We start from the raw sequence: 13961 nt of genomic DNA, 5'->3' as shown, positions 1-13961 counted from the left end.
CTTATCTCACTTTATTATAGGTGTTTGCTTAACTCTGTTTACCACTAGACTGTAAGCTCCACCAGAGCAGAGACAATGCCAGTCTTGCTCACCTTCCTCTGCTAGAACGTAGTAAATGGCTTTGCCCACAGCGTATGCTCAACAAATATTTGTTAAATGAATGAATGTATAATGCAAATAGATGAGCATTATCTCCGCCTTCAAGAAAATTACTCTTCAACCAGAGGGAAAAACCATATTTACCATGAAGCAATAATGCTAATGACTTGCTCAGTAGAATGTGGACAGTCTAGTGTCAGAATCCAAGTGAAAATTTGGTTCCCTTGACTGCAACTGATCTATGCCTTTTTTATTAGACAATGCTACACTTAATTTAAAACGGGGTCTTAAAGCCCTTGTAATCAGCACCTCATAGAATTAGTTTTGTATTTTTATTTTAATGTCAGCTCCTTTTTCTAAAATCTTCAATGTGGTAAATACTTTGATTTTACTGTTCAGAATGCCACATAGAAGATAAAAATAGAAGTTTATGATTTTTTTCAGGATAACTCACACTGGATGATTTTTATAATTTATCTTTTTTTTCCCTTTTAGTTGTTATAGCTGCTGATGGGGTATTGAAGGTAGGACTATTAATTTTTTAATTTTAAGAAATTTGGTTAATTTCAGATGTAGGTTTTATGACTAATGCTTGTTTTATTAGTAAAAAGAAAGTTGATACTCCTTTCTCTTTTCTCAGATCTGCGATTTTGGCGCCTCACGGTTCCACAACCATACAACACATATGTCCTTGGTTGGAACTTTCCCGTGGATGGCTCCTGAAGTTATCCAGAGTCTCCCTGTGTCTGAAACTTGTGACACATATTCCTATGGTGTGGTGAGTTCATTTCTCATTTCTTGTTGCCAAAGGGCATTAAAAAGCAAACAATGTATCGAAGCAGGGTATAACAGTTTAACATGGTTTTAGAGCAATGATACTGTTCCTGGTAGAGCATCCACAGCAGTGGCAACAGAGAGAATATTTTCTATTAGAAGGTTTACTCTAATCATTTTTGAGTTATTTCATCCTGTGTTGAGAAGAAACCGGTGCCATTTGCAAGGAGCAAATTAGATGGATCCTCAAATAGTATTAGAACTGATGCCCTTCTGCTTTCCTGGGTGGACATATGACTGTAGAATATCCTTATAAGTCAGTGAGAATGTAGATCCTTTAGAATGGGACTTCACTGTAGTGTGCTGCTCAACAACCACCCATAGATATGCTAAATGAGTTAAGTAACAGGAGATTTTTGAGCGTCAGCCATTAAAGTGAGAGTGAGTTTCCGGAGAATGCAGAAGAAAATGCACTTTTTGGTATATGGCCTTGCCCATGTCTGCTGCAGGTCTCATAGAGTGGCTGGCTGAAACCTGAATCTAAGGTGTCACAGAAGAAGCCTGGCTGAGCAACTTAGTTATAAGAATAGAATACTGTGGGGGTTGGGGGTGGGAGGCTCAAGGAATAGAGACCACAGGAACCAATCAGTGAAGAAGCAGAAGGAGGAGTTGCTAGAGGAGGAGTCTTGAGACGGATCATTCTTGAAGAATAAGTTGTGTCTGAATTAGCAGAGAGGAAGAAGTGGGACAACAGGGGAGTGGAGGGGTGGAAGGGGAGAGTGGGCAGGGCAGCTCTTTGTGGAGGAAAGAATTCATTGGAGCCTTTTTTTGAGGATAAGTTTTTTATCCCTAAAAACGCTGTATATATATATCCTTTACAAAAAGCCCAAAATAGCATTTGGGGGGAATTCCCAGGGAGTTCAGTGGTTAAGATTCTGCACTCCCAATGCAAGGGGCACAGCTTCCATCCCTGGTCATGGAACTAAGATCCCACATGCCTGTCGCAGCCAGCAAGGCTTAAAAAAAAGAAAAAAAATTAGTGTTTGGAAACCCAGTCTTCACCGCTCATCTCTCAATCATACTGCCTCTCTATATTGTTACTTCTTTGAAGGACATTTTCATAGTAATGGGGGAGAAAGCTGTCTAACTTTAGACCAGATCAACATGCTTCTTCCTCCTGACTTTCTGTGTTTTCAACTAAGGTGGTAGCTGATGGTACAGGAGGATACCAACATCAAACCCATCCCTGTTTCTGTAGAGTCAGTCAGGCTCTAGGTACTTCCTGCTGGCCTCAGTGAGTTCTGGGCTGGTTTCAGTTCACTAGCTTTTTCTGTCATACTACATCTTATGTATACCAAAAATATCAATTTGATTGGCTATTGAAAAAAATCATGTCATAAATGAAATACATGTTTTTGGTGAAAGGCTGGAATTATAAAGTTTGGAAGACAGTAGTAGCATCAGGCTAAATATCTAATTTTCCTTAATTCTGTATATCTCTAAGAATGAAGGCTATAACTTCTTTAAAAAATTAATATCCTTTTCTTTTAAAATTATTATTATTTTATATTGGGATATAGTTATAACCTATTTTAGACAGTGATCAAATAGTTCTTATCAAAAGAAGAGGAAAAGCCCAGAAGTTCCTGAAGAAATATATTCTAAAGCTGGTCCTGTATGTCAAAAGTTACTACATTCTGGGCTTCCCTGGTGGATTGTTCAGAGGTTAAAAATCTGCTAGCCAAAGCAGGGGACACAGGTTCAATCCCGCTCTGGGAGGATTCCACGTACAACTAATTCTATGGGGACCTAAGCTCATACATCACAACTACTGAGCCCACACACAGCAACTACTGAAGCCTGAGCACCTAGAGTCCGGGCTCCACAACAAGGGAAGCCTGTGTTCAGCAAAAAAGACCCAGCTCGGCCAAAAATAAATAAATAAATATATTTTTTAAATTACTACATTCTAACCATCCTGCAAATCAACTGCTGGGGAGTATGAAAATGGAGAAATAATTTAAGACTTTTTGTGAGATTATTTCCTCCTAATGAAGTTATGTTCCTTCATTTTAAAGTAAAAACCTATTTATTGTGTCAGGCACTGTGCTAGACACCAACTTGCTGCTGCTCCTGCTGCTGCTGCTAAGTCGCTTCAGTCGTGTCCGACTCTGTGCGACCCCATAGACGGCAGCCCATGAGGCTCCCCCATCCCTGGGATTCTCCAGGCAAGAACACTAGAGTGGGTTGCCATTTCCTTCTCCAGTGCATGAAAGTGAAAAGTGAAAGTGAAGTCGCCAACTTAGGGCAATTTAAATTTTACTTTGCCTGCTTCTTGGGCCCAGCATTTCATTTTATCCTGTGGAATCAGGAACCGTCAAACTTTTTCTATAAAGGACCAGATAGTAAGGGTCACTTACAGTGTCTCTGCTGCATATTCTTTTGTGTTATACAACCATTTAAAACTGTTAAAAGCACTCAGCTATCTGTAGGGACCATAGTTCTCACTCTTTCCCCTTGCCTATGGATGTAAACATGTATAAATATATTTAGATGGTTAGAGTTTTTAAGTTACATTGCACATTTATGTGAATGAGAAGACTTCTAAGGCTCATTTTAGTACTCTACAAGTTCTCATGCGGTGCTTTTACTTTTAAAAGTCTCCCCACGTCTTAGAATTTTCCTCCCTCTGAAATCTTTGACTGGAAAGACACAACTGTGAGTTCTGTATAGAGTGAACTTTGGGGTTCAGCATTACTTCATTTATGAAAGCACACTTCACACTGCCTTTTCCCAAAGCTTTACAATTGCCCAGGCCTTTGTTTAAATGTACCCACCTGCTTCTCCTTAGCTGAAATGGAGTTTTGGTTCCAGTGACCAGGAACAAATTCCCTTCCACACAGAAATTACAAAAGATGTGAAGAGATGACTTTGTGGAGCTTAGGGTCTTCGCTGTATCTTTTTATAATCCATTTCACTCATTCCACATTAAATGCCCCCCCCCACCACCACATTAAATGTAGTTTAAATCAAGACTTCTGAACCTGCAAATGTACAGCTTATTTTATTAAAAAGCTTTCCTTTCAAGGAACTGCTCACCACTACTCAGTAGATGGGCCTTGAACCCTTCTCTTTATAAATTAGGTTTTCAGTCTGCTTATTTACTGATTCTACTTTTGTTTTGAGAGATTAAAAAGTGAAAGTGTTAGTTGCTCATTTGTATCCGACTCTTTGCAACCCCATGGACTGCAGCCCATCAGGCTCCTCTGTCCATGGGATTCTCCAGGCCAGAATACTGGAGTCGGTTGCCATTTCCTTGTCCAGGGGATCTTCCTGATCCAGGGATCAAACCCGGGTCTCTTGCATTGCAGGCTGATTCCTTACTGTCTGAGCTACCAGGGAAGCCTTGCTGCTGCTGCTAAGTTGCTTCAGTCGTGTCCGACTCTGTGTGACCCCATAGACGGCAGCCTACCAGGCTCCCCCGTCCCATCAAATGCTTAACAACTCTTTCTATCAAGTCATCAATCTTACAGCAAACCTTAGAGCCAGTCACTGAACCTTTCCAGGGTTGCTCTATATTCACAGATCTGGTGTTGCTCTTCAGAACTTGTTTGCTTCAGTCACGTGCTTTTGAATATCAATTCTATATTCCTGTTAGAGTCTTCTTTTAACTGGGTGGGGCAGGGGAGGGTAAGTCTTTTCAGTAAATCTGTTAGTTTTTAAATAGTGGCTGCTCTTTTACTCTCTGAAAGAGAGAGGTTTACTCAGAATGCTGGTTATTCTTACCCCGTGGCTGCATCAGCCGAATTCCATTCAGAAAAGTACACATATGCTAATTTAGTTAAAAACAACAAATCAGGATTTTATTTAATCATGACTCCTTCCCATTTTACTCTCGACAACATTAGTGAAAGGAAAAAGTACAGAGCGTGCTTTACGGATCCTGTTTGTTTAAACAATCACAAATTTTTTTAAAGTCAAGAAAGCATCACATGCCCAAGGTAGTAGTCCGGGAGAGGATAGTTGTTAAGGTAGGGACCATGTTAGTTTTAGAAGTTTATAGTCCATAAACTTTGAAAATGATATCTGTCTAAGGAAGCAATGCAGATATTGAGAGTTTTTCATGTCCTTTCAAAACAGGTGAGTAAGCAGGTCTTCTTTGTTAATAGGTATATTTGCTTGCATAAGACATCCCATAGTTCATTAGAAGTCTGTTCCATTCATTGAGCCCCCCTACTCACATAGCAGTCACATGCAGATGAATAAGACCATAAAAAACAGTTGTCGTTTTTGAAACCCACCCATAAAACCCCAGTGTATTTTTGCTTTTTATTTTTCTTTCTCAGACTTGCTGTAAGAATTTAGCCCTTCGTAGTCTTAAAGTCCCTGGCCCTCCGCAGCTTAATTAACCTTTGTCTCTTCTTAACACATTGTGAGTCTAGCCAGCCTTGTACAGCCTTAAAATAAACATGCTGGTGAAATGCCAGAAATAGATCTTGTGATCCTTGCTTCTACGCTGGTAAACTTCACTAGGCAGGCCATTGCTTGTATTTTATAAGGAAGTAGATTTTTTTCTGTCCTCTTCTGATGACTTCTCTTGAAGGAGTGTTTAGGATATTATCCACACACACACAAAAAAAGAGTTCAGGAAAGCCAGAATCATTGAAGAATAAGCGTTCTGAGAACCCAAGGCCTAACCACTCTTTAAAAACAAAGCTCGCCTAATGGCAATGCAGAAAGGATTACCTGCTCCAAAGCTTCTCAGCCAAAACCAGTTTTGAAAATAGAGCAGCTTCAGAGTGAGCATCACTGCTTCGCTTGTCTGTGAGTCCTGTTCCAGAACCACCCAGCTCAGGTAATGGCTTTCCATTGTTTGTAAAAGAAAAGGCAGGAAAAGTACACAGCTTTGTCCAAGTTTCTTTTCTGTAAGCTGAAAATAGAAATTTTCCTTGCAAGCACAGTTTAAATGTAGGGATGTCTCAATATAACATGAGTTGGAAAATATTTTTAAGGTGAAAGATCATAATAATGTTTGGCCTGCATCCCCGTAACTGATATTTTCAGGCATAGTTTAATATATTTTTAGACCTCCAAGTGACTTCCTCAACTAAGTTACTTTTTTTGTGCCAAATGTGATTTTGCTCAGTAGAAAAAGCAGTTGTCCTATCTCACATCGCCTACTTTTTGATACATTTCTGAAGCTGGCAAATAAATAATAGGGAATCATGAGATGTGCTGACCCTGGAATTAAACTCAAGATCCCATCTGGGCTTCAGGATCCAGCAGTTCAGGACGCCCTCTTGCCGGTTTCACGTCTATCAGGTGGCTGCTCCCTGTGGTAGGTCTTCAGAGACACAGGAGGGAATAGAATGAAACTATCTTATTTTTTCCAGGGTTGGAACCCTTAGAGAAATGTAACTCTGATCCTATTAGATTTTTGGACACTTTCCAGTGGAATATTTTGGGATAAAGAATGGCATAAATCTTTTTCTGGTGTCATTCCCCAGGCTCTTAGTTCTGCATTTTACCCTACAAAAAACCCAAGCAGCTTGTGTGTGTGTGTGTGTGTGTGTGTGTGTGTGGTGTGTATTGTGCAGACAGGTCAGAAGGCCAGACTCTGAAAGGAGGGGCACAAGGCTGCTCATCTAAACATTCTGGTGTCCTGGGCATTTGAGGCAGAGTCATTCTTTCCAAAGAATGCCAAACCCCTTCATTTCCTTGCTCTTTATACCCCTTCCCCTCCCAACCCCAACACCAGGAAGTAGTGATTGCAGTAAATTGAGGGGCTTCATTTCCTGCTCAGACCTCTTGCTGCCGCCATCTCTCCACGCCTCCTCCACCACCACCATCCCCGCCCACTGCCCAGTGTCAGGTGACCACGTACCTGTTCTGTTCCCACCCTCCCTGTACTTCCAGCACTTGATTGAATCAGCCACTTCTGGGGTGCCCCTTACCTTTTCCTAATCACTTCTGTGACTAGAATAGAATTATTCAGTAGCTCTTCTAAAGAAGTACCTTACACACTTGATTAAAAGCCCAAAGAAGCTTCAGGGAATTATTTTTCTCCTGCTTGAGCAGCATCTGCCAGTTTCCCTGATTTTCCTGTAATTATCTTAGTATATTAGCCAGAACTCATTTAACATGTTACGGCTCAAGTAAGACTGAGCACTGGCTAAGGAAATAGTGGTTATCGGATTTGCTTGAATAGAGTGTATATTCTCAGTCTGCATTCTTATTTAGAAATGAGTTTTTGTTTTTAGAACAACAGAAATGTCAAGCAGAGGTGCTGCGTGTCTTTGCTTCTGCCTTGGCTCCAAACCTCCCTAAACTAGGGCCTGTTGAACTCTCTTTCTTCCATCTCTATAGTTACCTACTGTTGAGACCTTGACTTTCAGGGTGAGACAGCAAGTTCACATTCTAGCTCTGTCACCTGATAACTGAATGCCTTTGGGCAAGTTTATTTAACTTCCTTAAGCTTTAGTTTCCTCATCTATTCAATATCTATCTGATGGGACTGAGATTGATCATGATAGCATACCTAAAGGCTTAACAGAGTACCTGGAACATAATCACTCAGTAAATGATAGTGGCTGTTATTATTATGCTATTATTGATAAAATTGTAATTGTTTTTGCACTTCACAAAAGTGTGGGTAGACTCAAATCTGGATACTCATTTGTATAAATAAAGTGACTGAATGTAAAACTCCCCATTGTGGTGGTTCTTTGCTTGCTAACTTGTGTCTGACTCTTTGACCCCATGGACTAGCTGGCCAGGCTTCTCTGTCCATGGGTTTTTCCAGGAAAGAATACTGGAATGGGTCGCCATTTTCTGCTGCAGGGGATCTTCCCAACCCAGGGATTGAACCCACTTCTTCTGCATTGACAGGCAGATTCTTTACCATTGACCTACCTTGGCAGCAAAAATCTCCATGACTCAGAGTTTAAAGAGAATACAAAATCATTAGCTGTTTTCGGCATTTCCCACATCAGTTTGCTTTGTTTCAGCATTCCAGTGCAGATTTATTAATCATGCTAATCTCAAGGATTGCAGAGAGATAACATATACATACATTTGCACACACGTGCACATGCATACAGCCTATATGTGTACATAGGTGTTTATTACACTTTAGAATACAATATAATAAATTATATCATAGGTGGGTGAAAATAAGTCCCTTTAGACTGACTCATTTTGAGAAAGATTTCTCCAAAACAGAAAATCTAAATGTTAGTTTTGCAAGTATCTACCATTTTGGAGTAAGTGGCTTAGCCAGTGGTTTGGATTTGGAGCTCAGTTTTTTTTTTATTTTATGAGACTGTTATTGAAGCTTTGAAAATATGTTTGAATTCCCAATTATTTTCATATAGAGATATTTATCAGAGATTGAAGGTACAAAGAGTTTTGACTAACAAAGTGTAAAATCTAGTTTATGGTGATTCATAGGAATTCTGTTAATTTACAAAATACAGTAAAATCACTTAGGTGCATTGGTTTCATAAAATTTTAAGCCCGGATCTAGATATTGTACTTCCTAAAGTGGATTTTTTTAAATAAAAGAGAACAGCAGCAACAACAAAATATATGTATATGTATAAAATATATGGAAGAAGCCCTATGCATGAATATATATGTTTTGCCCAAGTTTCTACAGATGGAGTTGGTTGTGTCTGGTAATTGGATACAGTTAAATGTTAAAGTTTCAGTAATATACCAAAAATATAAAGTACAAGAATAAAAATTCCATTTCCTTTTTGTTCCAGGTTCTCTGGGAGATGCTAACAAGGGAGGTCCCCTTTAAAGGTTTGGAAGGATTACAAGTAGCTTGGCTCGTAGTGGAAAAAAACGAGGTAAGACTACGATCCCCCATTCAGGTACATAGATCAGAAAACAGTATTGGGGTTTTGCAAAAGACTTTTTCATCTTCTTCAAATTGAAAGTAAGTTCACGCTTATGGAAAGATTAGCAGTAGGAGCTAACACAAAGGGTCAAAGTGATGTTATTCCTCATGAATGGACCCTTTACATCTAATTGTTGCAGCTTCACGTCGTGATGCTGTAGATCAAAAATTGTACAAGTACTGTACTAGTTTCTCAGTCTCAATTGTAAAACCTAGGGGTTTGTTCTTAGTGATGAAAGAGGCCGTTGCGTCCAAGGTAGGGGAACAGTTTAACTCCATCTCCTGCGTTTAGGACATCTTTTTTACTGTCCGGGAGTTGATATATCTGTAAGAGACCTTCAGCTACTTCAACTTACCTCTCCCAGCAGGAGTCACTATAGTACAAGAAACTGTCGCTTAGATGAGAATTTCAAAAATAAAAGAAGAAAAAATAGTTTCAAAAAAGGGAAAAATTACAGTTTTGCCACCTACGTTGAACACTACATTGAAGATGAGCTCCTCGCTGGAATTGGCGAGGCAGTGGCGTAACTGCTCCCTTCTTCATGCAGAGCCTTTCCATTTCAAAAGAACTTCAGTGGCGTAAACAGCGTTTGTGCTGTGTCCCCAGCCTCGCTTTTCTTCTTCCCACAAATTGAGGCTTTCAGTTAGTTGGACCTATGAGCCTACATCAGAGAACATGGTACATTCATATCAAAGAGAGCAACTACATTTTGAAAGGTTTAAAATTGTGACTGAAACGCACAGCCATGGAGATTCTCAGCATAAAGATGAAGCATCCAATATCAAGGTATTATGAGAACTTAGATCAAGTGATGGAAGCACGCAGTTGTCTTTGCAACACTGCAGAACAACTTTATTTCACAAAACTTCTTCATTTCCACGTCTTATCTGTGCCCTCCACAAAAGGGAAGGGTGCAGCCTTAGGATAAAATAATTTGCCAAAAGGCGAATATGTAGTAATATTCCCTTTTTAATGCCTTAAAAGAATTAGATTGATCTGCTCTCCATGGTGAGTGCAGAAACAAACTAGATCAATCAAAAAGCTGCTATTGACTGAGAGAAGCCAAGTTTTCATATTTAGATCACATAATCCACAGTTACCTTATTAATTTGTCCTCCTGAGCCATTGAGATTGGATGAAATGTTCATGATAGCTGAAGTTGATGGGAGAGAGCTGCCAATTTAAAGAAAAATGAAAAGGTGTAATATTTAAGAATGTGTCTTACTCATTGTTTCACAGAGGCTGTTCTGTTTTAATTAAATGTGGTAGTTCTTCCTGGTGTGCTATTCAGTCAGACCTCACACACAGTATAACTGATTATTTTCATGGTATGAGAACCCACTTCTTTCTGTTCGGTTTCTTTTGCCAGTGAGATGATTAGACATTTAGTTCTGGGTTGACAAATAGAGTAAAGAAGGTTATTGACCTTCTGTTGACTTCAGAGCAGAATATTCAATGTCATTTTTTTTCTCTGTATCATTTCAAAATAAAGTAGGAGGAAATTTTATTTTAAAGCTGACTGAACTCTCCAAATATGTATAAGACAGAGTAATTAATATTCTAAAATAATATTTCATTTAAAGGAGGGCAGAATAGCTGTGAATCTAAAGCCCTTTGAAAATATTGGAGTATCCATCAAGGATTTTTAAAGCTGATGAAAAAAATGAATTTAGAAGCTGCCTTTGAGTAGTTGACTTGAGGCTTGAGAATCCCCCATAAATAGCTTTCAGGACCTCCTCAATGGGTACAAGAGGAGGCCATCTCCCTGTTTGTCTCTAGGGAATCCCCTAGACTGTACTGTTTTATCCATGGGGTGATCTGATGATCAGCTAATAACAGATGGAGACTATTCAAATGCCTCCCCTATTGTATTTATTAAATATAATAGTCAGTTGAAAGAAACCCACATGGTGAAATATATTTTCTCAACTTTCTAGTGAACCAAATGCAGATTGGGTGCTACAGGGGTATTTATCCATTCTCATTCTGCACACTTCATTTATCAGAAATAGGGAAATTAAGTTCAAACGTAGTTTCCATTATCATCATTCAAGAAGATGTCTTCATTTCACCTCATAAATAGTGGCCCTTATTATCAAAACAAATTCTGTTGAGATAGCAATTAAAATAATTCCCAAGGATTTATTTTATAATAAAATTGAGACTTTGACTTAAATATAATTTCTAAAAATCCCTTCAATTTCTAATTATTTTATTTATTTTTGCTCTGAAATACCTTGGGTTATTGAGTTGAAAAGAGAAAGCTGTAATTGTTTTTCAAAGGCCTCATTTAAATAAAGAATGACACGTTTAAACTTTTAGGGAGATATTTTAAATGTAAGCTAGTCATTCTAGACTCATTGGAAGTTGCAAAAATATTACAAATAATTCTGTGTACCCTTCACTCTGCTTCTCCCACTCGTGAGACATAGATATATATATATATATAATATCAGAATATATAATATCAGTATATATAATATCAGAACCAGAAACTTGACACTGATACATTACTCTTAACTAGATTCTAGAGCTTATTTGTTTTCACCATTTAGGATTGCTTTTTGCATCTATAGGAAGATCAATACTTTCTAAAAAATATATCTGAAGGCCTTTGATTCCAAACCCCTAATAATGAAATAAGGTCTTCAAACAATAACTTTTTCTATTATTAAATTCTACTGAAGCTATAATCCACAAAATGCTGTTAAACTTTACAAAGCAAACAATGAACCATTATAGAAGACATGAAGTTAAGAGAGTATTACTAATTTTTAAATCTTACAGGTATGTCTGTATGCCATTGGACTTTCCATAAAACTCAATTAGTAGTCATTCAGAATGTCCTAGCAATATAACTCCATCTTTTCAAGTACATAAATGTGTTTTATTCTAAGTAGCAAAACAGCTATTCTTTATTAACATGGAAATCCTCAAAAACTTAATCCATTTTTCTTGACTACACTTTAGAAAAAGGTAATAAACTTGACTTAAAAAATAATTATTGTATCTTATGTAGAAAATAGTGCAAAAAAGAAGAATATAATCTTTAATAAAAATGTCATGCCTAATTTAGTGATTGGGAATTATTTTCATTTTCAGTTTGAAACTTTTATTTTTCAATATTTAAGTTTTAAGTAGTCTTGCAAACCTGGTGTTAATATCTGGTTGTTTCAGGATGTTTTAACAGAATACCCACAGTTATGTAATCACACTTAAATATTTTAGATTCTCTTTTAAAGTACTTTTTAGTGCACCAAAATAATCCCTTACATAGTGTCTGAGTCTCGATCTAACTGATATTTGACCATGTCAGATAATTTTAAATAATTATGTCTCCTTTTGTAATGTCTCACATATGGCATCTAAAAAGTTTGTCAGTGTGAGAAGATCAACACCTATATTCAGCCAGTTCACATTTCAGTTCTTGGAAAATGTGCTGAAGTTACGCTGAAAATGTTACCTGTTAGGAAAACTTGTTTTTCATTACACATGATGTGTGTTCAGTCACATAATTGCAGTCACTGTCTGTTTATATTAGTTGCTACCCCAACGATCTTACCTTTTTTTTTTAGTAAACTCTTGATTTTCTTTACTTTCATGAAAAGGTTTCCAGTTCTCATTACAGTAAAATAATAGTGTCGTTTACAACATCTTACTCTAGTCTATGAAAGCACAAAACCAGAGGTTTAAAAATGCTTAGTGTAGTCTCTAACTTGCAGAGTTCCTTTTTTTTTTTTAGCTTTGCTTTAAAGTTTTATTTATTTTGGTTCTCTGATTTTAATTCCAGATTGTCTGTTTTCTTGGCAAGACAACTATTTTTCTAGTTTTATATGTAGCCTCCTCCAAATCTGATGAAATTGTTTTAAGGTTTTTATCTGCAAAACTTCTTGGCAAACATTGCAGAAAAAATCTTCCTACTACAGAGGTTCTCAGCTCTGTCACACCCGTGAGTGCATGCTCAGTCACTCAGTTGTGTTCAACTCGTTGTGAGCCCATGACTGTAGCCCACCAGGCTCCTTCATCCATGGGATTCTCCAAGCAAGAATACTAGAGTGAGTTGCCATTTCCTCCTCCAGGAGTTCTTCCCGACCCAGGGATCGAACCCCAGTCTCATGTCTCCTGCATTGGCAGGCAGATTCTTTACCACTGAGTGATCTGAGAAGTCCCCTTCATACTCAATACTCTGTTTATAACAATTATTTAATGCTCCCTCTTTATCCCTGAAAGGAAATTCAGTGGTAATACAGCCTACTAAACACATTGTATTTTAAGTCAACATAATACTCTAAATGTAATATAAGGAAGAAATACATATGTATTGCAGTGTATAAATGCTCAGGCATGATGACAGTGGAGGTGATAATGGAACACTTTTAGATGCTTGCACCTACAAATAAACAGAATTCAGCAGCTACAAATGCAGAATAAAGATGGGTTATTGTGAGTATTAATGATGCCAGTACCATGAGCAGCACTATATTGTAGGCAAGATTTTCCCAATATTATGCTAAGGTTATAAATAATGCAAAAATCAATCTACCCTTGATTTATTTCATTTAGTAGTTGCATTCAAAGAAAGTTCAGAGTATTTTTAAAATATTCAAAAAATACTCTACTTAGAAATCAAAGGTAGAGTCTAAGCTCAGAAAAGTATAAAGCTCATCGTTTTCTTGTCTTACATGAATGCACCTGGGGCATTTGAAGTTTGGTGGAATGCAGGAGAATTTTTAATCAGGCTTTATGATATATTGAAAGATGGTCAGCATTCTTGACCTGCTCTAGGTACAACCCTCCAGACTTTAAAACAAAAATGTCTCTGTAGATTTGTAAACTGCCTCTGGGAGAATTACATGTTCTATGAGAACCACTGCTCTAGAATGTTAGAAAAAGACTAGTCTTCACATTATATTCTTTGTTCTATCAAGTCCTTATATTTTATGAGTTTGGCCAAAACTAAGACATGATGAATCATCCATTCAGAGTGTCTCATTTGCCACTGAGAAAATACTTCTATAAAATTATCTCTGTGCTCACGTTTTCAGAAGTTGTACACCTATTGCCAAAGCTGAACTGGTTTCCTAGTTACCTGGCCTATTTGCAATTTTCATAGTCACCTATAAAAATACAGTGATAGGTTCATGGTTTAGGTTTATGTAAGTTAGCATATTGAAAAGCAGAGAC

At 37.7% G+C, this 13961-nt stretch overlaps 1 protein-coding gene across 4 annotated transcripts in view; it reads left to right on the top strand.

Moving 5' to 3' along the window:
* The window catches only part of MAP3K20 (mitogen-activated protein kinase kinase kinase 20), a 166960-nt gene that overhangs the window by 89550 nt on the left and 63449 nt on the right, over window positions 1-13961 (top strand). For all 4 annotated transcript variants that reach the window (XM_070803232.1, XM_070803225.1, XM_070803230.1 and 1 more), the window contains exons 6-8: window positions 595-623; window positions 740-877; window positions 8640-8726. In XM_070803232.1, the coding sequence (XP_070659333.1) occupies window positions 595-623; window positions 740-877; window positions 8640-8726 (254 nt within the window). The remainder of the gene's footprint in view (window positions 1-594; window positions 624-739; window positions 878-8639; window positions 8727-13961) is intronic.

This window comes from Bos indicus, chromosome 2, assembly GCF_029378745.1.
Source record: "Bos indicus isolate NIAB-ARS_2022 breed Sahiwal x Tharparkar chromosome 2, NIAB-ARS_B.indTharparkar_mat_pri_1.0, whole genome shotgun sequence".
In the NCBI taxonomy this organism is placed as follows: Eukaryota; Metazoa; Chordata; class Mammalia; order Artiodactyla; family Bovidae; genus Bos; species Bos indicus.
The sequence above is the reverse complement of the archived record's forward strand: the minus strand, read 5'-3'. Positions and strand labels throughout refer to the sequence as shown.